At 32.8% G+C, this 27,824-nt stretch overlaps 1 protein-coding gene across 3 annotated transcripts in view; it reads right to left on the bottom strand.

Annotated features, from left to right (window-relative positions):
- LOC118193907 (ATP-dependent translocase ABCB1-like) overlaps positions 1 to 27,824 on the bottom strand; it is a 379,421-nt gene that overhangs the window by 184,569 nt on the left and 167,028 nt on the right. For all 3 annotated transcript variants that reach the window (XR_015039173.1, XM_085809734.1, XM_085809733.1), the window contains exon 13: positions 15,210 to 15,413. Coding sequence is in view for 2 of the 3 variants with exons in the window: in XM_085809734.1 (XP_085665860.1) it covers positions 15,210 to 15,413 (204 nt within the window). In the remaining variant the exon portion in view is untranslated. The remainder of the gene's footprint in view (positions 1 to 15,209; positions 15,414 to 27,824) is intronic.

Here is a 27,824-nt window from a genome sequence, read left to right as displayed (position 1 = left end):
TATATTTGAAAAAATTAAATAATGAAAATCTGCGTAAATGTATGTATATTTCTCACATTGTCATAAAATAACGGTACATAGAGTCATCGAATTTTGAATAACGTAATCCTCCAACGAATATGAGCATGTGGAAGACCAAATTTGAAATTTGAAATTTGTTTTATGATCGATTTCCTATTTTTTAAAACTTTGACGAATTTTTGATTAACAAACTCAAGGATTTCAAAGCGAGCAATGGCAACGTTGTGCAGAAAAAACATTTTTATCTCCAGCGCGTGAGTCTCTGTATCGGAAATTCTAAAGATGTGCTCGTTTTAAAACTATTTTGCGATAATGCTGTTGCACTGGATCTTATGGTTTAAGTGCGAGGAACATGATATTTAATAAAGAAAGGTAACACACAAAATGTTAAAAAACGCCCCTTTGGACGTAATTTAAAATCTGAAACATTTCAGATTTTTTTTATTATTATTTTATTATTATCTTTTTTCATATTTCGTAAAACTCTAATTCATTTCCGACTAGCAAACTCAACGATTTGAAAACAGTGGCAACACAATTCGAAAAAATTATTAAAAAAAATTTAACATACGAAAATTTAGTAATAAAAAGAGAAAAATGTTTTGCAAGCCATCTTACTAAGAAAACTAAATATTAATGTTATGAAATAAAAAAAGACTGAATACAGTAGAAAAATATATGGCAAAAGTTAACACTGCATTGGGAATTCTAATGAAAATAAGAAATGAAAATAAAAAATGAAAAATGAAAACGAAAAATTGAAAATTAAAAAATTTGAAAATAAAAAAAATTGCCCTTTTGGGCGATCATTAAAATCTGAATTTTTCAGATTTTTTTTTTTTTTTTTTTGTGTGTGTGTGTCTATTTATTTTTCTTTATGTGCGTGTGGGGGGGGGAACTTCGGTAGCTTAGATGTTTAAAATTCGTATTTAAAATTGCAATTATTTAACTTACACTTTTTTAGCTTATTGTAATTTTTCTACAGCAAAGAATGTTTTAATTATGTATAGTGCCTGTGTCAAAGAGTAAGAAGGTAGTAAATTTTCAGTTGTTCTTGTAACAGATGTCTGGAGAAATGACAATGCTTTGGATAATGGACTGAAAATTCAATGTTATTCATAATAAAATTAAGCAGTAAATTTTTGATAATTTTTTTTTAACTTTCTTGTACGAAATATTGCAATCGTGAAAAATTTCAGGTATCATATTTGAACTGAAGCGTACATTTTAAACATTCCCGAATGCATTTAGACGACTTTTTTTTTTTTTTTTTTTTTTTGCGTGACATCTGTACATGCGCAAAGTAAAGGGCACTTTTTTCCAAAACGGATTATAAAATGGATTTAGAAAGGATCAAAAGGAATTTTTTTTATTATTATGGATACAAGAAGTAGTCATTTTAGTTCCCTCCCTACAAGTTTTCCAAATATTTTTTTTTTTTTTTTTTTTTTCTGAAATAATAACCAAAGAAGAATAAATTAAGATTTATTCTTTCCAAAAATAAGTTAAACTATTGACCAAAAAATGAAAACATCTCGTTTATTTTTGTGAGCCCACCAGCAACTGAGCGGTAAACTCGCTGAAAACTGGTAGTTTGGTCTGGGGTTCGAATCCCTGCGGAGAGGCTGGCTGCATGGGCGCTTTCGTTGTTTTCCGATTTGTAACATGTATACGAGCCAGTTTCCCTTATAAAGGCCTCTACGAAGGCATCCCTCCTCTTATGCAGATAGCCCTCGAATGCTTTGCCGTATACATCTAAACCAAACCGAAATACTTTGGGAAATGAACAAAAAGAAGAATGAAAAAAAACTGATGTGAACACCACAAGACGACTTATTTACATCATACATATTTTTTCTGCGTTTCATTTAAACTTATTTTCTCGAATTATTCTAATTAACCGATCCCTCATGCAAGTTGAAAATGAGACGAAAAATAGCACTGAATCTCCCGGGAAATTTTTGTCGTGCAGATGTCAAGCTTCTTGTAACTTTTTTTTTTTTTTTCTTTTTTTCATAACGAGTACAGAACTAGCCTAAATAGGCATGGGAACCTGAAGAACACATTGAAAGATAGATTTCAATATTTATCCAAATAATTTTTTTTCTTTTAATTTGACATTGTCAAAACATGCATATTTTCATCATTTATAATACTTTCATAATTGGATATACATGACTACCACCAAAGATTGAGAAAATAAAATAAAAGCCGTGTAAAAACATTTAAGCTGGTAAGGGGCAGTATATATATATATATATATATATGGTACTGCCGATTGCAATAAAAAAGAGAAGTGCACAACTAGATGTTATAGCTGCCCAACATACAAAATTTCATTGTTATAGGACTAATCGTTTTTGAGTTATGCGAGATACATACATACGTATGTACGTACCATACAGATGTCAGGAAAAAAAATCTATTTTGAATCTATTTTACTGTTTAACTACCCATTTAAGAAAAAATGACTTCTTTATTCTGTCCGTACGCACAATTGGAAAAGGATTGTGAAAATGAATTTGGGAACGGGCAAAATGGATATTTCCGATGAAACATGAACCCCAAAAATTTTCGCGCTTATAAACTTCCTTTACGTCTCACAAAATAAAATAAAACAAAAGCGAATACAATCACTTCAACTAAAAAACAGCCAAATAACATGAAAAAGTGGTACGTTTTCAAAGTGAATTCATTTCTCTACATTCAAAAAGTTAAAAAAAAAATTCTTCAAGGAATCAAAATTAAAACAGAAAATATTTTATTTATACTAATTAATCATGAAGGGGTAAGGGAATTATTTCTATGCGAAATTCTTATTACTTCAGAAAGAGTTCAGAGTATACAGTGTATGTACTCAAAAAAAAAAAAAAAAAAAAAAAAAAAAAAAAAAAAAAAAGGCCACGTTCGGATTTGAAAGGATAGCATTTAAAACCTTCAGACTTGTTTGTCAGTTAATGGGAAGGTGTGTGAATTGTTGTGCATCTCTCGAAATCTGTGTTAAGGGGGATTATTCCCTCGGAAAAAGCGATCCCCCGTCGTTTGCTTTTCAGGTACAATCTGTGGAGTGAGTCTGGTCAATTAAGCCATCAATCACTTCTTTTCCTTTTCGACTGGTACTGAGGGGTAGGAAAAATAAGAAGCGTCGAATCTCTCTCGGGGGTCACGGTTCATGCCAAATTTCACCTCGACGATAGTCTGCCGTCGCTGACGGTTAAATAAACATTTCAAACTGACGATACTCTATCGGGGCAAACGGTGAAGTGGTTAAAGAGCAACTTAATTTTCTATAAGCAAATTGCTAGTAAGGGATATTCTGTTACATTCGAAAAAGAAAAGCGTTACGTAAAGAAGGATAGTTACATAATTATGCGTGCATATTCTGATGATAATAGTTTATATAAAATTGTTTTAATAAAAAATTCAGAAAGCGCTAATTTTGCAGTTGAATGTGAAAATAAAAATTGCATACAACTATGGCATTCTAGATTAGGTCATCGAAGTTATGATGCAATTAGACAATTAGTAAGTAAAAATCTTGCAGAAGGAATAAAATTAGATAAATGCACTCATAATGAAAGCTGTTCAAAATGCATAAAGAATAAAATGCAGCAAATTCCTTATCCAAAAGCTGCTAGCCTTCAAGCAAGAAAACCACTGGAACTTATACATAGTGACATTTGCGGGCCTATGCCTACTCCAAGTATTGGTAGAAAACTTTATTTCGTAACCTTTATTGATGACTTTACTTGATGCACTATCTATTTACTCACTAAAAAGAATGAAGTTCTTAGTAAATTAAAGGACTTTGTCGGTATAAAAAGAAATAAATTTGGGAGAACCATACAGACTCTTCGAACCGATAATGGTGGTGAATATACCAGCAAGGAAATGGAGAAATTTCTATTAGATAACGGCATCAAACATCAACTAACTGTTCCCTTTTCATCTCCTCAGAACGGCGAGAGCGAAAGAAAAAATAAGTCTTACTGAGATGACCAGGTGTTTGCTGTCCCAAGGCCGACTTTCAGACAAATTCTGGGGTGAAGCTGTCAACACAGCAAATTACATCCAGAACCGCTTTCCAACTAGAGCTTGTGATAAGACTCCCTATGAAATATGGAGTGGAAGAAAACCGAATTCAGCTCATATGAAACAATTTGGTTGCACAGCTTATGCATACGTACATAAGGAAAACCGTAAAAATTAGACCAGAAAGTGATTAAAGGAATTTTTATCGGTTACGATCAACGAACAAAGGGGTACAGAATTCACAGAGGTAAAAACTGTATAATCATCAGTAGAAGCGTAAAGTTTGTCGAAGAATTATCAACGAATGAAAATATGAAAATTTCTCTTCATCCAAAGGTTGAAGGTGTTGAAAATGATGAAGAAACTGAAGAAAAATACAAAATTGTATCCAAAGAAGAAACAAGACGATCAGAAAGGAAAACGAAGGGAATACCACCAGAACGTCTAGGATTTCTAACAAACACAATCAAAACCATACCAGAGAATTTTAAAGACAGATAAATTGAATTCCAAAGAAAAGAAAAAACGGTTACTCGCAGTTGACGAAGAAATCAATTCCTTATCTCGAAATAAAACTTGGGAACTGGTTGAGCTTCCTGTAGGAGAGAAACCTATTGGCTGTCGATGGATTTTCAATCTGAAAGAAAACCAAACTGGAACGGTCATTTGTTACAAGGCGCGACTAGTTGCTAAAGGTTATAGTCAAAAATTTGGAACTGATTACGATCATACCTTTGCACCAGTAGTTTGACATACAAGTATCAGAACTTTTCTTGCTGTCGCAGCATATGGCAAAATGCATGTGAAGCATGTATACGTTACTCTAACATTTCTGCACAGAAATTTAGAAGAAGAAATATACATGGAACAGCCAGAAGGCACAGTTCAACTCGGAGAAGAGAAGGTTTGCAAACTGAAAAAAGCTATTTATGGATTAAAGCAAGCTGCTAGAGCATGGAATTGTGGCAATCTAATGTTCGACTGCGTGCGCAGCCAATCCATGTCATGTGGTTTATGTAAAAACGGCTAGCGTGGCAGTGAACTCGCTCACTTCGCCCTTAGCTGCAGCATAGGACGTTTGAATTTTAGCTTAATGGTTTTCGTTATTCGTTCTGTTATTTCAGTTGTGTTTAAAGTTATGGTGTGTGTGAATAAAAGTTAAGTTTAAGGAAAAGGAGTCATGTCAATTGAAGGATATACACCAAGCACATAACCACCACGCCACCGTAAAATGGTGACCCGGCGTCAACGACCATAAAATGGCAATCCGGCTACGCACATGAAGCTTATACTGGTTGTTCGTTCAAGAATTTGGTTCCAGAACTTTTGTGTTTTTTCTCTTCAGCCGCTGACATGGAGGAAAGAGCTGCCGTCAAGATTCCAATTTACAATCCGATTGACCCGGCATTGTGGTTTGTTATGTGTGAAGCAACTTTTGCTTTAGCCGAACCCAAGCCCATTACGAATCCGAAGACAAAATTTAACTACTGCGTTGCTCATTTGTCGCCGGAAATTGCTGCGTTTGTTAGAGATACCATTCTCCGGGAACGTACAGATGCTTCTTACGAAGACTTCAAAGCTGCTATTACGGAACACTGTGGTGAAAGCAGTATGAGTGAAATACGGAAATTACTCATCGGCGAGCAAATTGGAGATAGAAAGCCATCAGAACTTCTACGAGTAATGACTAGGCGGGCTGAAAAATACAATGTATCTGACTCTTTGTTACTGGAATTATTCATGCACCAGATGCCGCCAAATGTTCAGTCTATTCTAGCGTCGGTTGAGCCGCTCGATTCATCGAAAGCTGCCAGTATCGCGAATAGAATATTGGAAGTTACACCCGCTCAGGTAAGCGAAGTTTCTTCTCGTGTACCTCTCAATGTATCGGAGAATTCTAAATTGGATTCCCTGCTGGAGGAAGTGTGCAAATTGCGTAGCGAGGTTTTGTCTCTACGACGATTACGCAGGGTTTCCAAAAATCGCTATAACAGGAAGCGAAGCCCTTCAGCTAAAGCTGCCTCGAACTGTTCCTATTGTTGGTATCATCATTAATTTAGTGATAAAGCTAAAAAGTGTGTTCCACCATGTACATTCCAGGGAAACGTACGAGGGAAAGTGTAGTGGCGACGTGCGCTTTACCCTCTGAGTCTCGTCGGCTTTTCATTAGAGACAGGAAATCGAATAGAATATTTTTGTGCGACACTGGCTCAGACGTCAGTCTTCTTTCAGCAACTAGACAGGAAGCGCGTCAAACACCTATTATGATGTTTTCTGCAGCAAATGGTATCCCTATTTCAGTTTATGGACAAAAAGCGTTAAGTATTGACCTTGGACTTCGTCGTAATTTTAATTTTACTTTTTATGTATGTAAAGTGCCAACAAATATTATTGGATTTGATTTCTTGCATTATTTTGATTTATTACCTGATTTAAAAAACAAAAAACATGCTGATTTAAAAACACATTTAAAAATTAACTGCAGTGTAATTAACACACATTTATATTCTGTTAAAAATATTATTACAAATTGTATTTATGATAAATTACTGCCTAACTGTCCTTCACTGTCAAAGCTTCCTGATCTCAATAAGACTGTTAAGCATAATACTATGCATTTCATTGAAACCATTGGTCCTCCTGTTTCATGTAAGCCAAGGAGATTAGCTCCAGATAGATTAAAAATTGCTAAGCATGAAATTCAGAAAATGATCAATTTAGGTCACATGCGACCCTCCAAAAGTAATTACTCCTCTTCACATGGTGTCAAAAAAGGGCACAAACGAATTGAGACCTGTGGGAGATTTTCGGAGGTTAAACGCTCAGACAGTGAAGGATAAGTATCCTATTCCCAATATTTGCGATTTTGCAGAGGAGTTACATAGAACAAAGGTATTTTCTCGATTAGATTTGGTTAAAGCATATCACCAAATTCCAATTAATCCCTCTGATATCCATAAAACGGCTATTGCCACTCCTTTTGGACTTTCTGAAAGCACAAGAATGCAATTTGGGTTATGCAAACAACCCAAATTGCATTCAACGCTTTATTGATGAAGTAACTCGCGAGCTGCCAGGAGTATTTGCTTTTGTCGACGATATATTGATAGCGTCAAAAGACGAAAATGAGCATTTGATACACTTAAAAGCCCTTTTTGGAAGATTAAGTAATTATGGGTTAAGACTTAATGTATCTAAATGCAGTTTTGGTTTAACTTCTTTGGAATTTTTGGGTTTTCATGTATCTGAACAGGGTTTAAAACATTTACCCGAGAGGGTAGAAGCTATTCAAAAATTTCCTAAACCAAACACATTAACACAGTTAAGGGAATTTCTTGGCATATTTAATTTTTACAGACGTTTTGTTCCAAGAGCTTCACATGTTTTAGCTCCCTTGAATAGGTTACTGGAAGGCCGCATTAATAAAAGGAAACCTTCACAACCAAGCAAAACAAAAGAATATCATCTCGAATGGGACGACGAAGCCGAGAAAGCATTCGAAAATGCAAAAAAGGCAATTGCCGAGGCAACCCTTTTCGAACACCCAATTCCCGGTGCAACTTTGAAACTTTGTACTGATGCATCGGACGTTGCGGTTGGTAGCTCATTAATGCAACTGCATAATTTAGTTTGGGAACCCATTGCGTTTCTATCCGTTAAACTCAGCAAAAGTCAAAGGAAATGGTCAACTTATGACCGAGAACTATTGGCAATTTGTTTGTCTATTAGGAAGTTTCGGCACATGCTTGAAGACAGAGTCTTCACAATCTACACTGACCAAAAGCCCTTAATATATGCTTTTAAGCAGAAGCCCGAAAAGTGCTCTCCACGACAATTTCGTTATCTTGATTTTATTGGCCAATTTTCCACTGACATACGATACATCAAAGGCCGTGACAATATCGTTGCTGATGCCTTATCTAGGGTAGAAATGGATGCAGTATCTGATAATCAACACATTGATTATAAAAAGTTATCCAAAGCACAAATTCAGGACTCTGAAATTCAAAATTCCTTATCTCAATCTTCACCAGTTTTTAAACTTGAGAAACATTACTTTCCTTTAGAAGATGTTACTCTTTACTGTAATATGGACACAGGTATACCTCGACCGTTCATACTTGAATCTTTTCGCTCTAAAGTATTTCTGAAGATTCACTGTCTTTCTTATGCTGGTATTTCAACTTCAACAAAATTAATTACTAAGCTCTATTTTTGGCCAAATATGAAGAAATTTATTAAAACTGCAGTTCAATCATGTCTACAATGCCAACGTTCTAAAATTCATAGGCATATGAAATCACCCTTGGGTACCTTTCCCTTGCCTGATACAAGATTTTCACATATCCATATTGATTTCATAGGTCCTCTTCCACCGTCTGAAGGTAACCGTTTTTGCATGGCAATTATTGACAGGTTTACCAGATGGCCAGAAGTCATACCTACTGTCGACATGTCAGCTCAGACGACTTGTAAAGTGTTAGTGCATAACTGGATAGCAAGATTTGGCTGCCCGGTATCAATCACAACTAATCAAGGCCGAAATTTTGAATCTCACTTATTTAAGGATTTAATGAAAATTTTGGGTACACATCGCAATAGAATTACTGCTTATCATCCTCAGTTCAATGGACTGATTGAGGGATTTCATAGGCAACTTAAAAGTTCAATAATGGCTCATAACAACCCAAAATGGACTGAAATTCTGCCTATTGTTCTGTTGGGTATTAGATCTGCCATTAAGAAAGATATAAATGCTACTTGCGCTGAACTTGTCTACGGTACTACACTTAGATTACCGTGAGATATGCTGAATGCTACAAATATTGTATCGCCTACTGAATCTTATGTGTCACAACTTCAATCAGTCATGCATTTAGTTAGACCTAATCCAACCTCTAGGCATATTCAATCACCAAGTTACGTACATCCAGCACTTCAAACCTGTTCTCATGTATTTCTGCATATCGATTCTGTTAAACCACCTTATACTGGTCCTCATACCCTGGTTAAACGAATGGATAAAAATTTTATTATTTAGGTAAATAACAAAAAGATTACAGTTACAGTCGATCGTTTAAAACCAGCATATATGTTGTCAGAATGTATAAATTCACCTGTATTTCCTCAGTTTTCAAAAGAAGTCTGCGAAGACTCAAAAATTGTTCCAAAACAAGTACCGTATTTGATGGCATATAAGACGCACCCTTATTTAGACGGCAACACACAAGGAAAAAAGTTTCAATAGCGTGGTTTCTTTTAGTTCTCACGTTTCGTGAAAGCCAAATAAACAATTATTGTATGCAATTACCTTCACGTATAAGACGCAGGTAACTTTTTTGAGACCAAATTTAGAAAAAAAAGGGCGTCTTATATGCCGTCAAATACGTTAGTTACCCGAAGTGGACGTCGTGTTCATTTTCCTAAAAAACTAATTACTGTAATATGATTAAAGTTTTCTCTTGTGGTTTGCTGCAAATGCTACAGTGTATAGATATTTGATTAATTTTTTTTTGCATATGTATTGAGAGTTACATAAAATGATTATTAACTTTTCATTATTTCTGTTTAACTAAGTTTTGCATTGTATGAGTATATAATATTCCAATCAGAATTGTAAATGTATTATTACTATTCATATATTTGTATTTATTTTTGTACGTACAATTTTAAAGTATAACCGTTATTTGAATGTGCATATCTTAAATTGGAAATTTACAGCTAACCCCTTTTGTGCCGTGACTATGTCACTGGGGGGATACTCTGTGGCAATCTAATGTTCGACTGCGTGCGCAGCTTATCCACAAAGAGACAAAATTGTATATCCCTATCATCTACCGCAGTGGTTTCCAACCTGGGGGGCGCGAGACTGTTGAAGGGGGGCATGCAGCTGTTTCCAAAATATCATTTCATACCAAAAAAGTCGAATAGGTGTCAAAAAATGAATCAGCAGTATACGTAATCCACAATCCTCGCCGCGAATTTTTCGGGTACAAATGATAAAACATCCCATCTGTTACAACTGGACTCTGAACTCCCAGCGCCATCTAGCGAACTTTAGAATTAATTCCTAAGTAGAAAACTTTGAACTCGATTTGCGTAGGAGGAGACAGTCGAACTGCTACGCAGTAGGAGAATTGGAACCGCTTTGTATCTGAAAGCGCGTTTAATTATCATGGATGTTAAGTGTAAATCAATTATGACTGTATATATGTATATAATAATAATAATAATTTTATTGTAATCTCTATAGAAGAATGTGCCTTAAATTTAGTTTACAGTTTTGACGATCTTCATGTCGATGGAATACTCGCCGCCCGGATTCGAAAAAGGTAAGAGGTATTTTTACCTTTATTCATTTGAACTTTGTTGTTACACCATCCATACTCTTCTTGAAAAGAAATATCTCGCTTTCACGTTTGGAGCCGAGCACCGGTGGGGCGTGGAATCAAAAGATAAGCACTCGCAACATCCCGGGTATTCTCGTGCTTACTCGCGCCAAACTTCAGTAAACAGAAGCATCTGATTGTTTCTGTTTTCTATGAACAGAATTAGTTCGTTAGTAGTGCTTGCGATAACCACGTTGATATATAGAATGAAACACTTCGCTTTGGTAACTTCTAAATAAATTAACATTAAGGTAAATTTCATAACTGTTATAATAGTATTTTATTAACCTGGAAATGTTAATTTAATGTTGAGGTAGTTTTTCGGCACGAGCGCGAAGTGCTAGGGTTATAAACATCCGAAACAATAAAATAACATCCTGGCCGATGTTAATATACTATTTTTTCACTACTAGCGCTTTTTTACTTTCTCGCAAATTTACCAGTAACCGTTTTAATTGAGTAATATGAATATTGTTATTGGAAAAATTCACGTTTATGTAAGAAGAGCGCAAGTTATTTTTATGTTGTTTATATTCCAGTAATTAATTTTGACAAAAAATGTTTTTAATTCTACATTTAAAAATTATCCTAATTAAGACTGATATCTAATTTAAAAGAAAATATTGATACAATTGTATTGTATTTTAAATTAATATAAAGTCATTGATTTAAAATAATACCCCTTTTAGATGGATAAATACGTAACTGGCTTGAAAAGAAAATTAAATGAAGCAGAAGCAGAGGGCAAAAGAAAAGATGATGAAAATATCAGAAATACATCTTCGCAAAATAGTAAACCTAAATATAGAAAATATGATCCAATGTACTTATCATTAGGATTTACATATAAGGTTATTAATGGCCAAGAACGACCATTGTGTTTGCTGTGTATGAATACTTTGGCCTCAGACAGCATGAAACCAAATAAATTAAAACGACATCTTAAAAAAGTATATGCAGATCACGTTGGCAAGACAAGAGAATTTTTCCAAAGAAAATTAGAGAATTTAAATAAACAACAAGAAATGTTTTCAGAGACCATGTCTGTAACACAAAAAGCATTGCTTGCGTCATATAAAGTTTCTTATAGAATTGCTAAATGCAAAAAACCCCATTCAATAGGAGAAACTTTGGTGCTACCTGCAGCTATTGACATGATAGAAACGATGCTCGGTGAATCATATGCTGATCAACTTAAAATCATTCCACTTGCAGATAATACGGTGGGAAGACGAATATCCGATATATCTGAAGATCTTTGCGATCAATTAATAGAAAAAGGTAAAAGTATCTTTTTTCGCGTTGCAAGTAGATGAGGCTACCGATGTTCTTAAGGATGCACACTTGATAACATATGTAAGATATGTTGTGGAAACTGATGTTAGGGAAGATATGTTATTCTGTAAACCTATTGAATGCAATACTACAACAAGGGAAGTTTTTAAAATCATTGATAATTTTTTTAATGAAAATGGCATTCTATGGGAGAACTGTGTTGGACCATGCACAGATGGAGCTCCATCTATGGCAGGAAAAAATGCTGGTCTACAGGCACTAGTTCGAAAGGTGGCTCCTCGTGCAGTTTGGACGCATTGCATGATTCATAAACAATCACTTGTTTCAAGAGATATGGGTGAAGATCTACCAACAGTATTTGAAGTTATTACAAGAGTTGTAAATTTTATCAAAAATAGCTCATTAAGAGGAAGGCTTTTCGCAAAATTGTGTGATGACATGGGTTCAGAATATAGATCACTTCTATACTATTGTGAGGCACGTTGGCTTTCTCGTGCTAAAGTACTTCAAAGGGTGTTTGAGCTAAAAGAAGAGATCGCCATATTTCTTAGTGATAATAATAGAGATGAAGCACACTTGTTTTATGACACGAAATTCCTTGTAAAACTTGCGTATTTAGTTGATATTTTTCAAAGACTCAGTATTTTAAATAAATCAATGCAAGGGGCTCAAATTCATGCTTTTACGCAGAAAGACAAGATTACTGCATTTATGAAAAATTGGAACTGTGGATAATAAGTTTGAAAAATAATAACTTTGACATGTTTCCCACTTTTAAAATTACCTGTCTTGCTGATGAAATAGAAGAAAGTAAAGTTCTTATTAATAATCATTTGACCAGTCTGTGGAAGCAATTCTCGTTGTACTTTAAAGATCTTGACATGTCCAAATATGAATGGATTAGAAACCCATTTGTGATTGAAAGATATGATGATTTTGGCCTTACGACAGCAGAGCAGGAAATGATAATTGACTTATCTAGTGATAGCACATTAAAGCAGATGTTTCGAGATGAAAATAATATTGTTACGTTTTGGCTACGAGTAAAGGACGATTTTCCGACTTTGACAAACAAAGCTTTAAAAATTGTATTGCCATTTGTAACATCTTACCTATGTGAAACTGGTTTTTCTACAGTAGCTGTCTTAAAAACAAAGTATCGATCTCGCTTAATGATTGAAAAGGAACTGAGAACCGCGATTTCTTCAATGATACCACGGTTTGAGAAAATTTGTGCTGAAAAACAAGCTCAACCGTCGCATTAAATATTTATGTTGTAGTAGTATTAATTATATATTCTTTTTTTGTTTTGTTATTATATTTCTTATAATAAATATATTATATTTTTACATAATATTGTATATTATTTTGTAGCCCATTAAATAAATTATAATATCAGTTGAGTATTCATGAAATTTGATTTTAAGATAAATTAACGGGACGCAACAATTTGTTTTTTAAAGGGGGGCGCACCAACTTTTTTAAAAGGGGGGGGCGCCGGTACAAAAAGGTTGGAAACCACTGATCTACCGAATCCGAGCTTATTTCTGCAGCCACTGCTGCTCAAGAACTCAAATGAATATTAGATCTCCTTAAAGATTTTGGTCTACCTCAAAAACTACCCATTAAGATATTTGAAGACAAGTCCACAATAGCTCTTATGAAACAGGGGAAAATGAATACCAGGCTAAAGCATATTAATGTTAAATATTTCTTTTTAAAGGAAAATTAGTTTTTAAGGGAAATGGAAGAAAATAAAATAATCTAGATAACTTATTGCAATACATATTCAATGATTGCAGATTGTTTCGGCCACCAGAGCTCTCTGCCTGTCTGTGAGATATTATTTCGCAAGACGCAGATTGTATGCGCAGCTCGCATTTTGTTCTTGAATTTTTAAAACCGCTAATTGTAACTCTGTCGCTTTACTTTGTGCTGTGTTGTGCTCGAAAGTTCAAACTGCCGAATAAAAGTTAATTTACAGTCCCCTCGCATTGATGTATTCTTAGGTTTATTAATTTAAAGTTAAGATACCGCTACGCTACACAGGTATTTTTACTAAGCCACTGAAATCCCTTGTATCATCATCAATAAAGTTTCGGAGACTCAACTGCTGCTACTGAGTGCACAAAAGCTAAGCTGATTTTGCTATCTTTATTCTTCACACCATGTTCGTGTGTGGAGAGGACGGGGCCAGCAATCCCAATTAGCCTTTGTTTTACAAAGGCATACAACCATACTAGTGTTGTGATGGTGTGAGGCGCTCTTTCTTATGACAGCAGGCCATCTTTAGTCATGCTCCATACATCTTTAACAGTTCAACGATATGTTGATACCATCCTGCGGCCGGTTGCATTACCCTTCATAGCATGTCATCCTGGGGCCATTTTCCAACAAGATAATGCCAAGCCACATACCGCTCGCATATCTCTGGACTGCCTCCGTGCGGTTGATCCTTTTCCTTGGCCAGCAATGTCACCAGCCCTTTCACCAATCGAACATGTCTGGGACATAATAGGCAGCCAGATTTGGGCTCCACAAAATATTGCCGATCTGGAGCAACAGCTGATGAATGCCTGGCAGAATGTGTCACAGGATGACATTAGGAACTTCTACCACTCCTTGGCTCGACAAATTCAAGCATGCATTGCTGCCAGGGCCGGTTCAACCAACTACTAATTTGAACACTCAATAGGTGATTGTGAGCAGTGAACAGGTACTATGACCTTGAATTTTTAATCATTTTATTATCTGTGTATGAGCTATACAGATATTCAATTTCATCAAAAACAACCAATTCTTTCATAGTGCTTCCATTTTTTTTTTTTTTTCAAAAGAGTGTATCTTGATAGAATAAATAGCAATTTTGCTATTGCAAAATGCTCAAATACATGTTTCTGCTGTGGCATCTGAATTTGGCCTGTTAACACTAAAATACCTTCTATGTAGTCTGGATTTAGGTGCTTTTTGCGCATTAAAAAAAAAAAAAACTATGTAGGAAACATGCTTACAATGCTAATATGTCAGAAAATTATCTAACTCATGTTTTGAATCATTTATAAAACATCAAAAGCATAATTGTGAAGGATTTAAATTAAAAAAAAATATACATATATTTGTTCATGGGATCATGCTTAAGCACTCAAATATACTTATGCCTTTGTGGAGGGCTTACTAAAGGAAACTGGTTTGTTTCTACGTTATACACAAGCAAAACCATGAAAGTGCCCATGCTGCCAGCCCATTTGCTTGGAATCAAACCCAGGTCAAATTACCAGTGTTCAGCGAGTTTACCACTTGGCTACTGCAAAACAAACTACAGAACTCATACAGTCATCTGATTCTCTGTAACAGAATATTAGTTTAAATATTTTTTAATCAACCTACATACTTTCACAGTTAATATACTTATACATTATTTTCAAAACAGTTAGGCTAAAGCTTTGAAAAGCAAAACTGAAGACAATATACCTTTGGAAGCTGAATTATGAAATCATGAGCATTCGCCATTTTAGCAGCTGCGACTATGTCTGGAAATGTAACACCTTGATGACCATATTCTATATTCGTTGCAATAGTTCCACTAAACAAAATAGGTTCTTGACTCACAACTCCAATCTTAGATCTTAACCAATTCACATTTAAACAACGCAGATCGTGACCTCCTAATGTGATCTAGAAGTAAATGAATATGCATTACATGAATGATTTTCATATTAATAAAAATAAAAATTGTGTTATTATTATATAATTATGAAATAATTGAATATGTACACTGCAAAAAAAAAAAAAAGTGGGGGGGGGCAGTTTTATATCTCCCGTTCTACAGGACTGATTGACGAAATTCAAAGTGCGTTTTTCATGTCTCGAAAGCATGACTTAGGATATATATTAATTAAATTTATATATAGCATTGTTCTAATACAGGTATTTTGACACAAAAATTGGGCTTTTTCTGAAATGATATGGCAATTTTACATATATCAATTATACGACTCAAATTATGCCTAAATATTATTTTTGTAAAATTTGGTGCGAAATTTATGGAGAAATTCAAAAATTTATCTTGGTACATATTTTTCAGTTGCACCAAGAATAATTCACTCCGCGAACTTCTTAATATATGGCAACTTATTTTCCTTTCACTATTTACATTGTGCATAAATGGAAAAAAAGTTACATCGTTCCTACTTTCAAATAATTTTAACAAAATGCCTAAACCATATTTGATGTTATTATCACTTTCAACAAATATGCCAAATTTGAAAATGCGCCAATATATAAATTCACATATATCTTCGGAAACTTTGAATAAAAAACTAGTTTTTTGCAGGTATGCTTAAAAATTCATCAGCTTTAAGATGATGGTAAAAATCTTATATAATTCAAACTTTTTTCGAAAAATTTACAAAAATGATTTAAAAATACATACTTTAAAAATAAATCATAAAAATATGCTAATTATATTTGGAATGAACCGAAATTTTGAAATGTGAAAGGAAGAATCAAATAAGTTTAATGAAAAAGAGATTAATAAATATATACAAAATTCAATTCACACTGAGGAGCTAAAATTTTGAGAGCCAATTTTTTAAAAACTACTCATGCAATTTTTACAAAACATGGTAGTATGGCATAATTTGAGTTGTTGAATTGAAATATGGAAAAAAAAATGGCATGTCATTTCAGAAAAAGTCCGATTTTGTGTAAAAATACCTATATTAGAACAATGCTATGTATAAATCTAAAACATATCCTAAATTGAGCTTTCGAGACATGAAACTCAAGTTGAGTTTCGTTAATCGGCCCAGTAGAACAGGAGATGTAGAACTGTCCCCCCTTTTTTTGCACAGTGTACATCAAGGAAAACAATACTAAGAAAGAGTTACTTCATTCTAGCTCACCAGCTGACAAAATTTAAATTGCATTTTTCATGACTTCGAGATGAATTAAAATGCATATATCATTTATATATTTATTTATATATAATATACCATTACTGTAGTATTTTCACAAAAAAACTACATTACTGAAATGACTGGTTGATCGGTTTCCATAGCTTGATTTTACATTCAAAGTTTTTCCAAAATATCAGGGTTTGTAAAAGTAGATCATGCAAACCTGCATGAACTCCGAAATTTTAATTCTCCAATGTTAACTGAACTTGATTTATATTTAATATTTCTTTACTGATTAAATTTTTTAAATCCTTTTTGACACTAACCATCACCCCAGAAAATTAATTCTTAAAATTACCCAGAATTTATTCTTAAAAATAAAAATAATAATTTTCACAAATTTTTTGCAGAAAGTTTTGAATAGCAGTCCATAAAATTTACATATTCCACAAAATTTATTTTATGGGCACATTTCAAAATATTGCGTTTTTTAGTCATAAGATTCAAGACTTTATGTGACTAAATACTTGAAATGATTGGTAATGAATAAAATCACTAGAATCTCATGTTATGCAGTATTATTGAGTATACTTTACTATAATTTTTTCTATTCTGTTTTATCTTCAAAAATCCCTTCCTTAAATATTCTAGTTTAAACATAAGCTGATATTAACAATGCTCACAAAATTGGAAATTAATAATTGTTTTAAAATTTTACATAGCAGAAATGTGATTAGTGATTAAATTTCACATTCCGTGTTTATTTTTTATATTACATTGTCTGTGTTTCACTCAATCACAGTATGATTTCTATCATTTTATACTAAATTAAGCAATTTCTTTTTTTCTTTCCTTTTTTCGTCGAAGCAAATTTTGTTTTTGGTCTTGTATAGTTGAAGATGGCATCCTAGAAAGAAAAAAGCTATATAAAATGAACTTAACGGAAAAGCAATTAATGAAGATGCACATTTTAAAATTAGCAACATGAAGGGTATGTTTTTTTTTAACTGCGCTATGTAAAATTTCAGGCTTTTAAAAGTCACAAACTTCATTTTGTTTTCCATAACTGTTACACTGAGATTGATAATGATCATTCAGCAATTTTTCAGTGAAGTCAAATTAAAGAAGAAATTATGTTTCATTGACATACTAACATATGAATAAAATTCTAATAATTTGGGTTGAAATAATGAATCTAGACTAATAATTGGCATCCAAAGACATTTAAAAATAAATAATTTATATATTTTACTTTAAATTGAATAAAGTAGTCATCTGAGTGAGATTAATGACATAAAAGATTTATTCATTATTACTGAAATAGCTGTTTGCCAAATGACAATATTTTAGCTACTCACATATTAAGTGCTAAAAAGCCAAACATGATCCTAACATCACAGTTGCAGATTTAGTCAATCAAAAAAAAAAAAAAAAAAAAAAAAAAAAAAAAAAAAAAAAAAGGCGCTCCAAAAATTCAATTTAAAACTCAATTCCTATCACAGCTTAGATTAAGTTACAATGTGAGTAATGCTATAAAAACAAAATAATTTGAAAAAATAAACTTTCGTGCATTTTATACTCAGGAACATAAGATATAGCCTACTTAGCTATTTCAGAGTTAGTAGCATTAAAACTAATAGTATTTCACTGTCTAACTAGGAAATACTTTTAAATCGAAATGAAATTCTTGCTCATGAGCTTAAGATGCTAAAGCTAAATTATGGTGTATGTTTGAAACTTAGTTGAAATAATATTTAATATATTTTTAATTTGAATTAAAAAATAAATAGCAAGAAATTACTGTTATATGCAGAAAAATTAAAAATCATAAATTTTGCAGTTTAGTGTAGATGCAGGGTATTAAAAAAAAGAGACACAATAAAATCTCTCTTGAGTAATTGGACAATAGTTCATGGTTCTAGTTTAAGAAATGTATAAAATATGGTAGTCTTTGAACTTATGATAACTTACACTACATTTTAGTAAATCTGTATGAGATTAAAATTTTTATGCAGGCTTACTATAAAAAATTTTTCCCAAGTAATTTGGAGAAGGAGAAGTCTCAAATTTGTAAAATTATCCCTCAAACATAATCAAAATTGTGAACCTTAAAAAATGACTTTACTCTCAGAACAAATGTGAGAAGCATCCATTTAGGAGTCGCATATAAATTGCATTAAAATAATGATACACTATCACACTTTTTCCCAGTTAGTAATTTGGTTGCAATGTCTTTAAATTAATGCTTTTCCAACAGAAATGTTGTCTCAGAAAGAAGTACAGGACAAAGTTCAAGATCCAGAATGATCTAAAATCCGGGCCTTAAAGCCACCAACCTATTTTTTTTTTATGCTTTACACATTACATTACATGTGATCTCCATAATAAAACATCTGGAGAATCCCCATTCTTAGTTTCACTTCACCACTAAATAAAATACCTCGTTATTGACGAAACATTTTAGCATAAATTTGTATGATCAATAATTTGGCTCCGTAGCCGCGTATCTGCTTGGCATACATCTCAAACCAAAACATTCTGCACAGAAGCATCAATGATTTTACACCTACTAATACTTTCTATACTTGATGCCAACCTGGTGAATCATTATTTATTAAAATTTACTTTCATCACCACGCTTATCAACACATGACAATTTGAGTAATGACTCATGCATGCAGTGATGTCTAAACAATTTTTTTTTCTATCAGTAATTGAATAATCAAGAGTATGGAAACCTTTTATGTTGACATCATGCTTGGCAATGATTACAGATTTAAGTTAAATGTGCTAAACATTGGCGAGAAAAATTTAACAAAAATTTTTTTCCATATACTAGAAATAGATTTTGTTAATGATACTCATAGGCCGAAAGATTACATTTAGTGCTGTTTAAATTAAGAAAAAACGATTTTTTATTCACATAAACCCAGAACCAGCGACAGAACTTGTATGGCCACACCAAGCGGCAGAATTTAGGGAAGACAAAATTTTTGGAATTTAGAGAAGCACCGAGTAACAAAATTAAGAGATGATAAAATTTTTAGAATTTAGGGAAACACTGGGACCCAAAATTAAGCGGCGGGAAAAATTTAGAACTTAGGGTTGGTGTATTTAACTATGGCACAGCACACTAGGGCTATCTGCTTAAGGGGAGGAATGCCTTCGTGGAGGACTTTCTAAGGGAAACTGGCTCGTATACACGTTACACATGGGGAAAACCACGAAAACACCCATGCAGCCAGCCCGTTCGCGGGATTCGAACATCGGACCGAACTACCAGTGTTCAGCGACTTTACCACTCGGCCGCTGGTGGGCTAGAACTTAGGGAGGCCTTTGGTAGCAGATTTTAGGAACCGCAGAGACTGTATCAGGTGGCAAACTATCTAGCGCCTGCCCTCAGTAAGCTCATGTACATGGGGGAATTTATTTATTCAGGACTCAGATAAGCCTTAAGCATGTGCAAGAAATAGACGTAAGTATAATGGATAACTAAATTAATACAATTTAGGCTTAATTGTCTCAGTGCGTGATAGAAGCAAGACAAAATTTGACGGAACAACCTGTCTTTCGTTTGCCAGTCTCATGATACATAGCTAATAATGTATAGCAGACATTGTTAAGCTAGGCTAAAATTATACTTTACTGATTCCAAATAATTTCAGTTAATATAGTAAATTGCATTGTTCTGATTTGATTCAGCTTATTATTTTTTGCAGGCTGTTATTATTATTGCAATTTTATGAAAATTAAAGTGAACTTTCGATCATGTCAAAAAGAGTTTCTAAATCTGGAGCTGCAACAGGATACATCCATAAAGTGAAAGCATGTTTCGATGGCCATTTAACAAAAAGTGGAATTGCTGTAAAAAGTGGATACAGGTTTATCTGTCTCAAAATTATGCAAGGAGTATGGCATTAGAATGTCAACTGTATATGACATAAAAGAAATAGGAACTTGAATTTTTCATGAATTCCGACAACCCACTTGCGGAGAATAACAGAAAAATTATTTGCTATGCTAAAAGTGACGATCATTACAAAGTGATGATTGAATGGTCTGAGTTAAAGCGAGGTCATGCCATCGATGGGTAAATGCTAATGATTCAAGTCAAAGTATTTCATGAAGAAATGAACTTAAAAATTGAGCGCACATATTCAACAGATCGGTTTACCAAATTTTAAAATCGCCGTGGTATAATGCAACGAAAAATTTCAGGTGAAAAAGCTCCAGCTGATACTAAAGCTGCCGAACTGTTTGCAGATGAATTCATTGAACTCATTAATAGTGAAACATTGCCTCCAGGACAAATTTACAATGCTGATGAAACTGGTCTTTTCTGGCAACATATAACGTGAAATACCCTGGCAACCTCTACAGAAAAGGCTCCAACTGGTGTCAAAGATTCCAAAGCTAGACTAACAATTTTAGCTTGTGCAAATGCCGGAGGAATGCACAAGTGTAAGCTTTACGTAATCTGAAAAAAAAAAATACACAACCTCGAGCATTTAAAGGAGTAACGATTTGCCCTGTTGTATATCGTGCAAATAAAAGAGCATGGATGACACAAGCATTTGATTTGTTTGAAAAATCATTTCATACCTGAGGCTAAGCAAAATTTGAATTCTGTTGGCTTACATGATAATGCAAAAATTGTTCTGATTGTTGACAACTGTTTGGCTCATATCTCACTTTAAGTTTTAATGAAAGATGATGTATTCGTGTTATTCCTTCCTCCAAACTGTATGTCCATCATTCAGCCTATGGATATTGGAATAATTTGCACGCTGAAATACAACTATAAAGTAGCATGTTTAAAATCCATGTTAAATTTTATGACTAATGGCAAGAATATTCAAGAATTTTTGAAATATTTTAGCATAAAATCTACAGTATGAAGCATCGCAAGAATGTGGGAGGATTTATTTCAAGATACTTTAAAAATGCTTGGCATAATTTATGGCCAGCTACCATATTTCATGGCGAGGATATTGAAGATGATAGTTTTCGAATTTGAAGGTTTTCGGATATCGCAGGCGAAAGATGATATTTTCCAATAAATGGATTTTGTAAAGAAATGTGGGAAAATGGTAATAAATGAAAATTATATAACAGAAGTTTTTTCATTGAGATGACAATGCTTCAACCATCAGTCAATTAACGAACGGCAAAATCTGTGGTATGGTTCTAGATCCAGAAAATACCACTACCGATAACGAGGAAAGTTGACAGAGAGGTTATTGAAAACGAAACATTTTCAATTGAAAAGTTAGTCGGAATTCTCGACACAACAACTACAAACTACAGGACTTGAGCTGTGGGACTTTATAACTGAACGAGAAATCATGTCTGTCTATAGAATTGATGAAAAAGTACAAGAAACAAAGCAATTTAAACAATTTACATTCAAAGAAATGTTTAATAAAGTAAATAAATAAATATTAAGCTAATTCAGAAGTCAAGCAACAAAAATCAGCGTTATATTTTCAAAATTTTCGCAGGACTGGTTTCGATGGTTTCTGAATTAGTATTTTATTCGGCGTGTTATTGTGTCTTAAATATTAAGCTTTCTTTTTTTTTTTTTTTTTTTTTTTTTTTTTTTTTTTTTTTTGTAAATTTTGTTACCCTTTAGATCATAAATGCTTCATTATTTCATAAATTCTGATTTCATATTTTTTAAATTTTATAATTTTAACATGCCATCTTACTGTAATATTAAAAAAATCCCAAATCCGGAATCGCCGAAGTCCCGACGAGTCCGGGTTTCAAACTGTGTACTGTACTAATTTCATTCACAGTTGTTACTAATAATATTTGTATTGAGATTAAGAAAATTTAATTATATCTCAGAAAATTTTGTTTTATGAGGGAACACATTTTTTTTATTTGACTTAATTAGCTATTTCTTTTTATTTGAATAATTATATGACTAATTTAGTACATACATTTTTCGCTTTGACACAATTTACTGTGCAGCCTTGTTCAGAATTAGTTCTACCTACCTTAAACAGTTATAATGGGTTTCATACAATGTGTCTTTATCAGATAGAGATCTTTAATTGCTGTCTGAAGAATACCGTTATGCAGATTCAACTTGTATTCAGAATGTATCTATTATCACTGCATGCAGGAGCTGCATGGATAAACCTTTGAGCAATCATATCCCACTTTACTCAGTGCAGACTATCTGAGCAATCATGAAGATCAAAGAAAAGTTTGTACATGCCAGATGGATAACTGAACTGTTCTGCTGAAAGGTACCTCAAGGAAAATTCTGCACAAATGCTAATATTTCTGATTGTAAGACCTAATTAAAATATCACTGACTCTTCATGGTGTGATTTACAGAAAGTGAGAACAAGAATAAATGTGACACTACTTCAAACCACGACACTCATAATGGGTTCACAATTATGTTCTGAAATGCAGCCATCCATATGTTATCATTGTAGAGGAAAATGAAAATGTTGCAGTCAGAGATGCAGAGATGATACTGAGACTCACTAGCAAAGATGATTTGAACCTATTTAGCATTTTGATTTTGTTCTTTGCAAAAGGAAGCTGCAATAATCAATGCTCAGATAAGAGCCCTTATTACACAATCGCTTTTACACAACCCTGATGGGGATATACACATAGTACATGATGACTTATACCATGTACTCTTAAAATATCAAAACACAAACTAAATAAAGAGAAGCAAAACAGTTCTAAAGTATTACGATGCCATCTAGTATCCAGTTCACTACAAACATGATATGTCTCTGTCCTCTACTAGTGTAGTAATATAATGGTCATTTTGACACAATCCATCACTGCTATGCATATCAAATGCTTGTCTTCCAGTTCTGATGTAGACCAAAGTGTTGCAGGTAAACATATTGAAACTATTACTGTCCATTTTCTTCTTAACCATTTAATAATGTTTTTCCGAACATATGGAGTGATATCTGGTACAAGAAATAATCTTTCTATCAGGCAATTCTCTTCTAAAAGTCTATCAGCTGCTTTCAATACCTTGTTTTGTGACAGGAATTTGTGCATCCTGTTTGCATACACAGCTGAACTTCTAATCATTTCCATTTTACATGACAAACACCCCATCTGCTGAACTGGTCAATTTAATAATTGAGCCATTCACTCTACAATACATTAAATCCATAAAACAAAAAGCGGAGAAATGCGATGAAATAATGAATGCACATTGTTGTTTAAAATTTCCTTCATAATATAAAATCAAATAAATATTGCAGACTGCATACATTGCACTAGTTTCGTCTAATGGTATATAAAATTAATAAGAAAACGAGCCAAACGTAATCATCAATAATGTTACAATTTTTATGTAACTGAAGGAGTTAATTGATTTGGTAAGTGAAAAAGAAAATTAAATTAAATGATCAACTTTTTAATTTTTTTATTACAGAAAAAGTTAATTATATATTTCTATTATAGTTTTTTTCATAAAAGTGAATATCATCAGTTCTGTTAAAACATATTATTTGTCATTAATCAGCAATACAAATGAGATATTATTCAACAGCTCTACGTGTAATTTCGTCATTTTGACTAGTTCTCAAGTTTTTATAGTAATTATGTTTAACAGGAAGACTGAATTTCAGAAAGTCCATAATGTTTCTCTTTTTTCCCCTAGTCACAGTTCAACCTTGAGGATATAATAAATGATGATCTACATTTTTCACATTTTGTGGTCTACTTTCTACAGATTTATTATATTAATGGCATCAATTTCCTAATCTTCAATATAGTAATATTAGAATTCTATGAGGTGAGATTTGGACCTTTCTATCTTTATCCAGTGCAGTTTTAAGCCAATTAACTTGAAACCTTGTAATGGTTACTTTTTTGTTAAGGACTGAATTTCGTAAAGGTTTGGCTGGGAAAAAATATTGGTGAGTCATTTGGATTAAATTACATTTTTTTACATGTTTTAGTTATATCACAGCAATCATCTGGTGAAAAATGTTTTGAATTATTTTTACTTGTGACTCATTAATGGCAAAATCTGAATCATTTGGCAAATAGCTATGTCCACTTACCAAAAATTTCATTTCAATTGACTCAGCTCTTATTTCTGTACATTGAACAAGTTTAAGTAAACTTAAGACAGTTATGACATTTCTTTTTTCTATGGTACACGAATTTTAATACGTTATTATGTTTTCAAAAGTTTTAGAATAAGGCTTTATGTACTTTATTAAATATGATGAAATTTCCTGAGTGACAAGGACACAGGATCCTTCAGTTTCTGGCCAAATAAACATGTGGTTTATATTTTTATTCAAATCACAACACACAAAATTATAAACATATAAATTTCGCATATAATAAGCTGCAGATGTGGTAAATTCAGGAATTTTCGAAGTCAAAAGAAAATACGAAAATTTTTTCAGATGCTGTCATTCCATCTGTAGCCAAATGATTATGAGCCTGTTCATTCTCTTCTAAGTGAGTTTTCTTTTCAATTTCTTCCATTTGAATTCCCTCACAATCTGAAGACAGAATTTTTATTTGCAAAGAATCACAAGTGTGACATGTACCCTTAGACGTTTGCTTAATGCAAATTAAATTTTGTATAGTATACTTTACAACAGTTTCTTAAACTGTGGGTTGCAACTTGCAGTAGGGGGTAGCCAAAAATTCATCTTTAGCTGTTTGGTAAACAGTGCTTTCCATCCTCTTAAATTTCTTCAGCAATTTAATAAAATATTACAGCCAGTATTTAGTTGGCATAAACTTAAATTACAAATTTCTTATTTTGGCTACCATAGAAGACCTATCATTAAACAATATCAAAATTACACTGAGGCTTTTATATTGAACAAAGTCATTGACCCAAGATTATTAGAAATTTATTAGAAATGAATGCATAATACTTAGTGAAGTAATGCTAAGGAGGAAAAATACTTGAACATGGAATTTTGTATGAATATTTCAAATGCAGAATTTGATGTAACATACATTAATGTTCTTACATTATTGCTTATTATTTCAAAATAACTTTATGAAACAGAAATGCACTTAACAAGAAAGATTTTGAAATCAAAAGGTTAATTGAAAATGCTTCTAAATCACAGCAAAGTATACCCAGATATCCTACTGGCAATTAGCAACATAAACAATAAGAATAATATCTAACCAAAAGTTCCAAAGGTAATTACAGTCAAAAGTCGTTAATCCGGACTCGTCGGGACTTAGGCGATTCCGGATTATCGATTTTTCCGGATTATAGATCATCAGTTTAAATCTCGTAAGATGGCATGCAGAAATTCTAAAATTAAAAATATGAAACCGTAATTTATGAAATAAAGAACAATTATGATCTAAAGGCTATCAAAATTTACAAAAAAAAAAGCTTAATATTTATTTGTTTACTTTATTAAACATTTATTTCAATGTAAGTTGTTTAAGTTGCTTCGTTTTATGTGATAATACTTTCTCTTTAATTCTATAAACAGACATAATTTATTGTTCAGTTACAAAGTTCCGCTGTTCAAGTCCCGTAATTGCTGTGCCGAGAATACCGACTAACTTGTCAATCGAAATTTTTTCGTTTTCACTAACCTCTCTGTCACATTCTTCATGTCTTTATCCATTTTTTGCAGCAATTCCACTTTTTGTTTGATGGACATCGAAACATACTTTCGTTTTGTACGATCCTTTGGGAGCTCCAGAATCGGAAATTCTATTTGACATAATCGAAAGTTCAAGTTTACTTTTATAGTATTGCTCTTACAGTCTGCAAAAAATAATAAGCCGGATCCAATTCGAAAATTAAGGAACAACGCAATCATCAACATTAACTGAAATAGATAATTAGATAATTTTAGCTCATACCGCCCGTTATACATAAAACGCGCACGCGAAAACTCATTCTGCGCTTGCGCACACGCATATGCGCAGACGTAAGAGGTCTTACGCGCACGCGTAAACGCCTATGCGCATGTGTGAACGCGGCGCATGCGCAGAAAGGTTTTAGCTTTGAGGTCCGGATTATAGATCATTCCACATTATGGGTGTCCGAATTAACGACTTTTGACTGTATTTAGCTAAGTAAAATTTAAAACTTTAAATTAAATGAAGTACTGCTTTGTAACTGTGGCTGTAGTCTTTATTCAAAAGTTACTTTTAATATAATCATTTTCGTCACTTTTGCTGATACTGTTTTATCTGATATTGAATTCAAATTCTTAATCTTATATGTAACATATTATTTGGCATCACTTATATCTGTAAATGAAGGCAATTTGAAATGAATATCTTTTCTATAAAATTCTACATATTTCTTTGATATCTTAACAATTTGTAAAAAGTGCAAGTTAAAATTCAGTAATTTACCTCAAAACAATAAAAACATTGTGAATAAATTACACAATCATTCAGAATCTTAAATTTTTAATAATTTAGTAAGGATTAATTCACTGAAGAAGAGAAAAAAAGCAAGAAATAGAAATTATTTCTGGTGAACAACTGAAAATATATCAAGCTATGCACACGAAATACTCAAACATGATCGCATAACATTTCAAAAATTTGATACTAGGCATAATTTAAAACACAGAATTGATCTACGGTGAGAAAATCAAGATGCCATTGCAATGAAAACATAATTTTATTGTAAAAAATCATATTTTGGCATAATGTTGTTGTTTACAAATCTAATATACAAAACTACTTACTCTGCCTTTATTTCTGCAAATGTTGATTGTAGACATACACTTACTTCCAAATACACAAATGTTTTAAATGACACAAATATTCATGTTTTGGCATTTTCCACTTTAAAAAATCAGTTCTGTACAAATTAAGAAATCTTATGTTTTATATGGCCTCTGGTCCCTACATTTATATTTAGAGAAAATTTATACTCATTATTAAAAATAAAATATTTGACTGTCATATGACAAAAACTGACTGAGTCTTCCAATTTCAAAACTTTGGAAACCTGAAGTATATCTATTTCAACTTGTCTTGAGAGATCAGTTAATAAATAAATAAGAATGAATCAAAGTTCATTTTCTCCCTTAAATGCCATTCTGGAATATTCCTTTGGGATTTACTAGTGTTAACATTTTTAATTTGTAATTTTGTGACAAATGGTACGCTGAAAGAATTTTCACACAAGTAATTTGTAAGTTTCCGAACTCTAGAAAGATGTTACTAATAC

The sequence above is a fragment of the Stegodyphus dumicola genome, chromosome X2 (assembly GCF_044657685.1).
Source record: "Stegodyphus dumicola isolate Sdum_Otavi_A_Nest chromosome X2, ASM4465768v1".
Lineage (NCBI taxonomy): Eukaryota > Metazoa > Arthropoda > Arachnida > Araneae > Eresidae > Stegodyphus > Stegodyphus dumicola.
The sequence above is the reverse complement of the archived record's forward strand: the minus strand, read 5'-3'. Positions and strand labels throughout refer to the sequence as shown.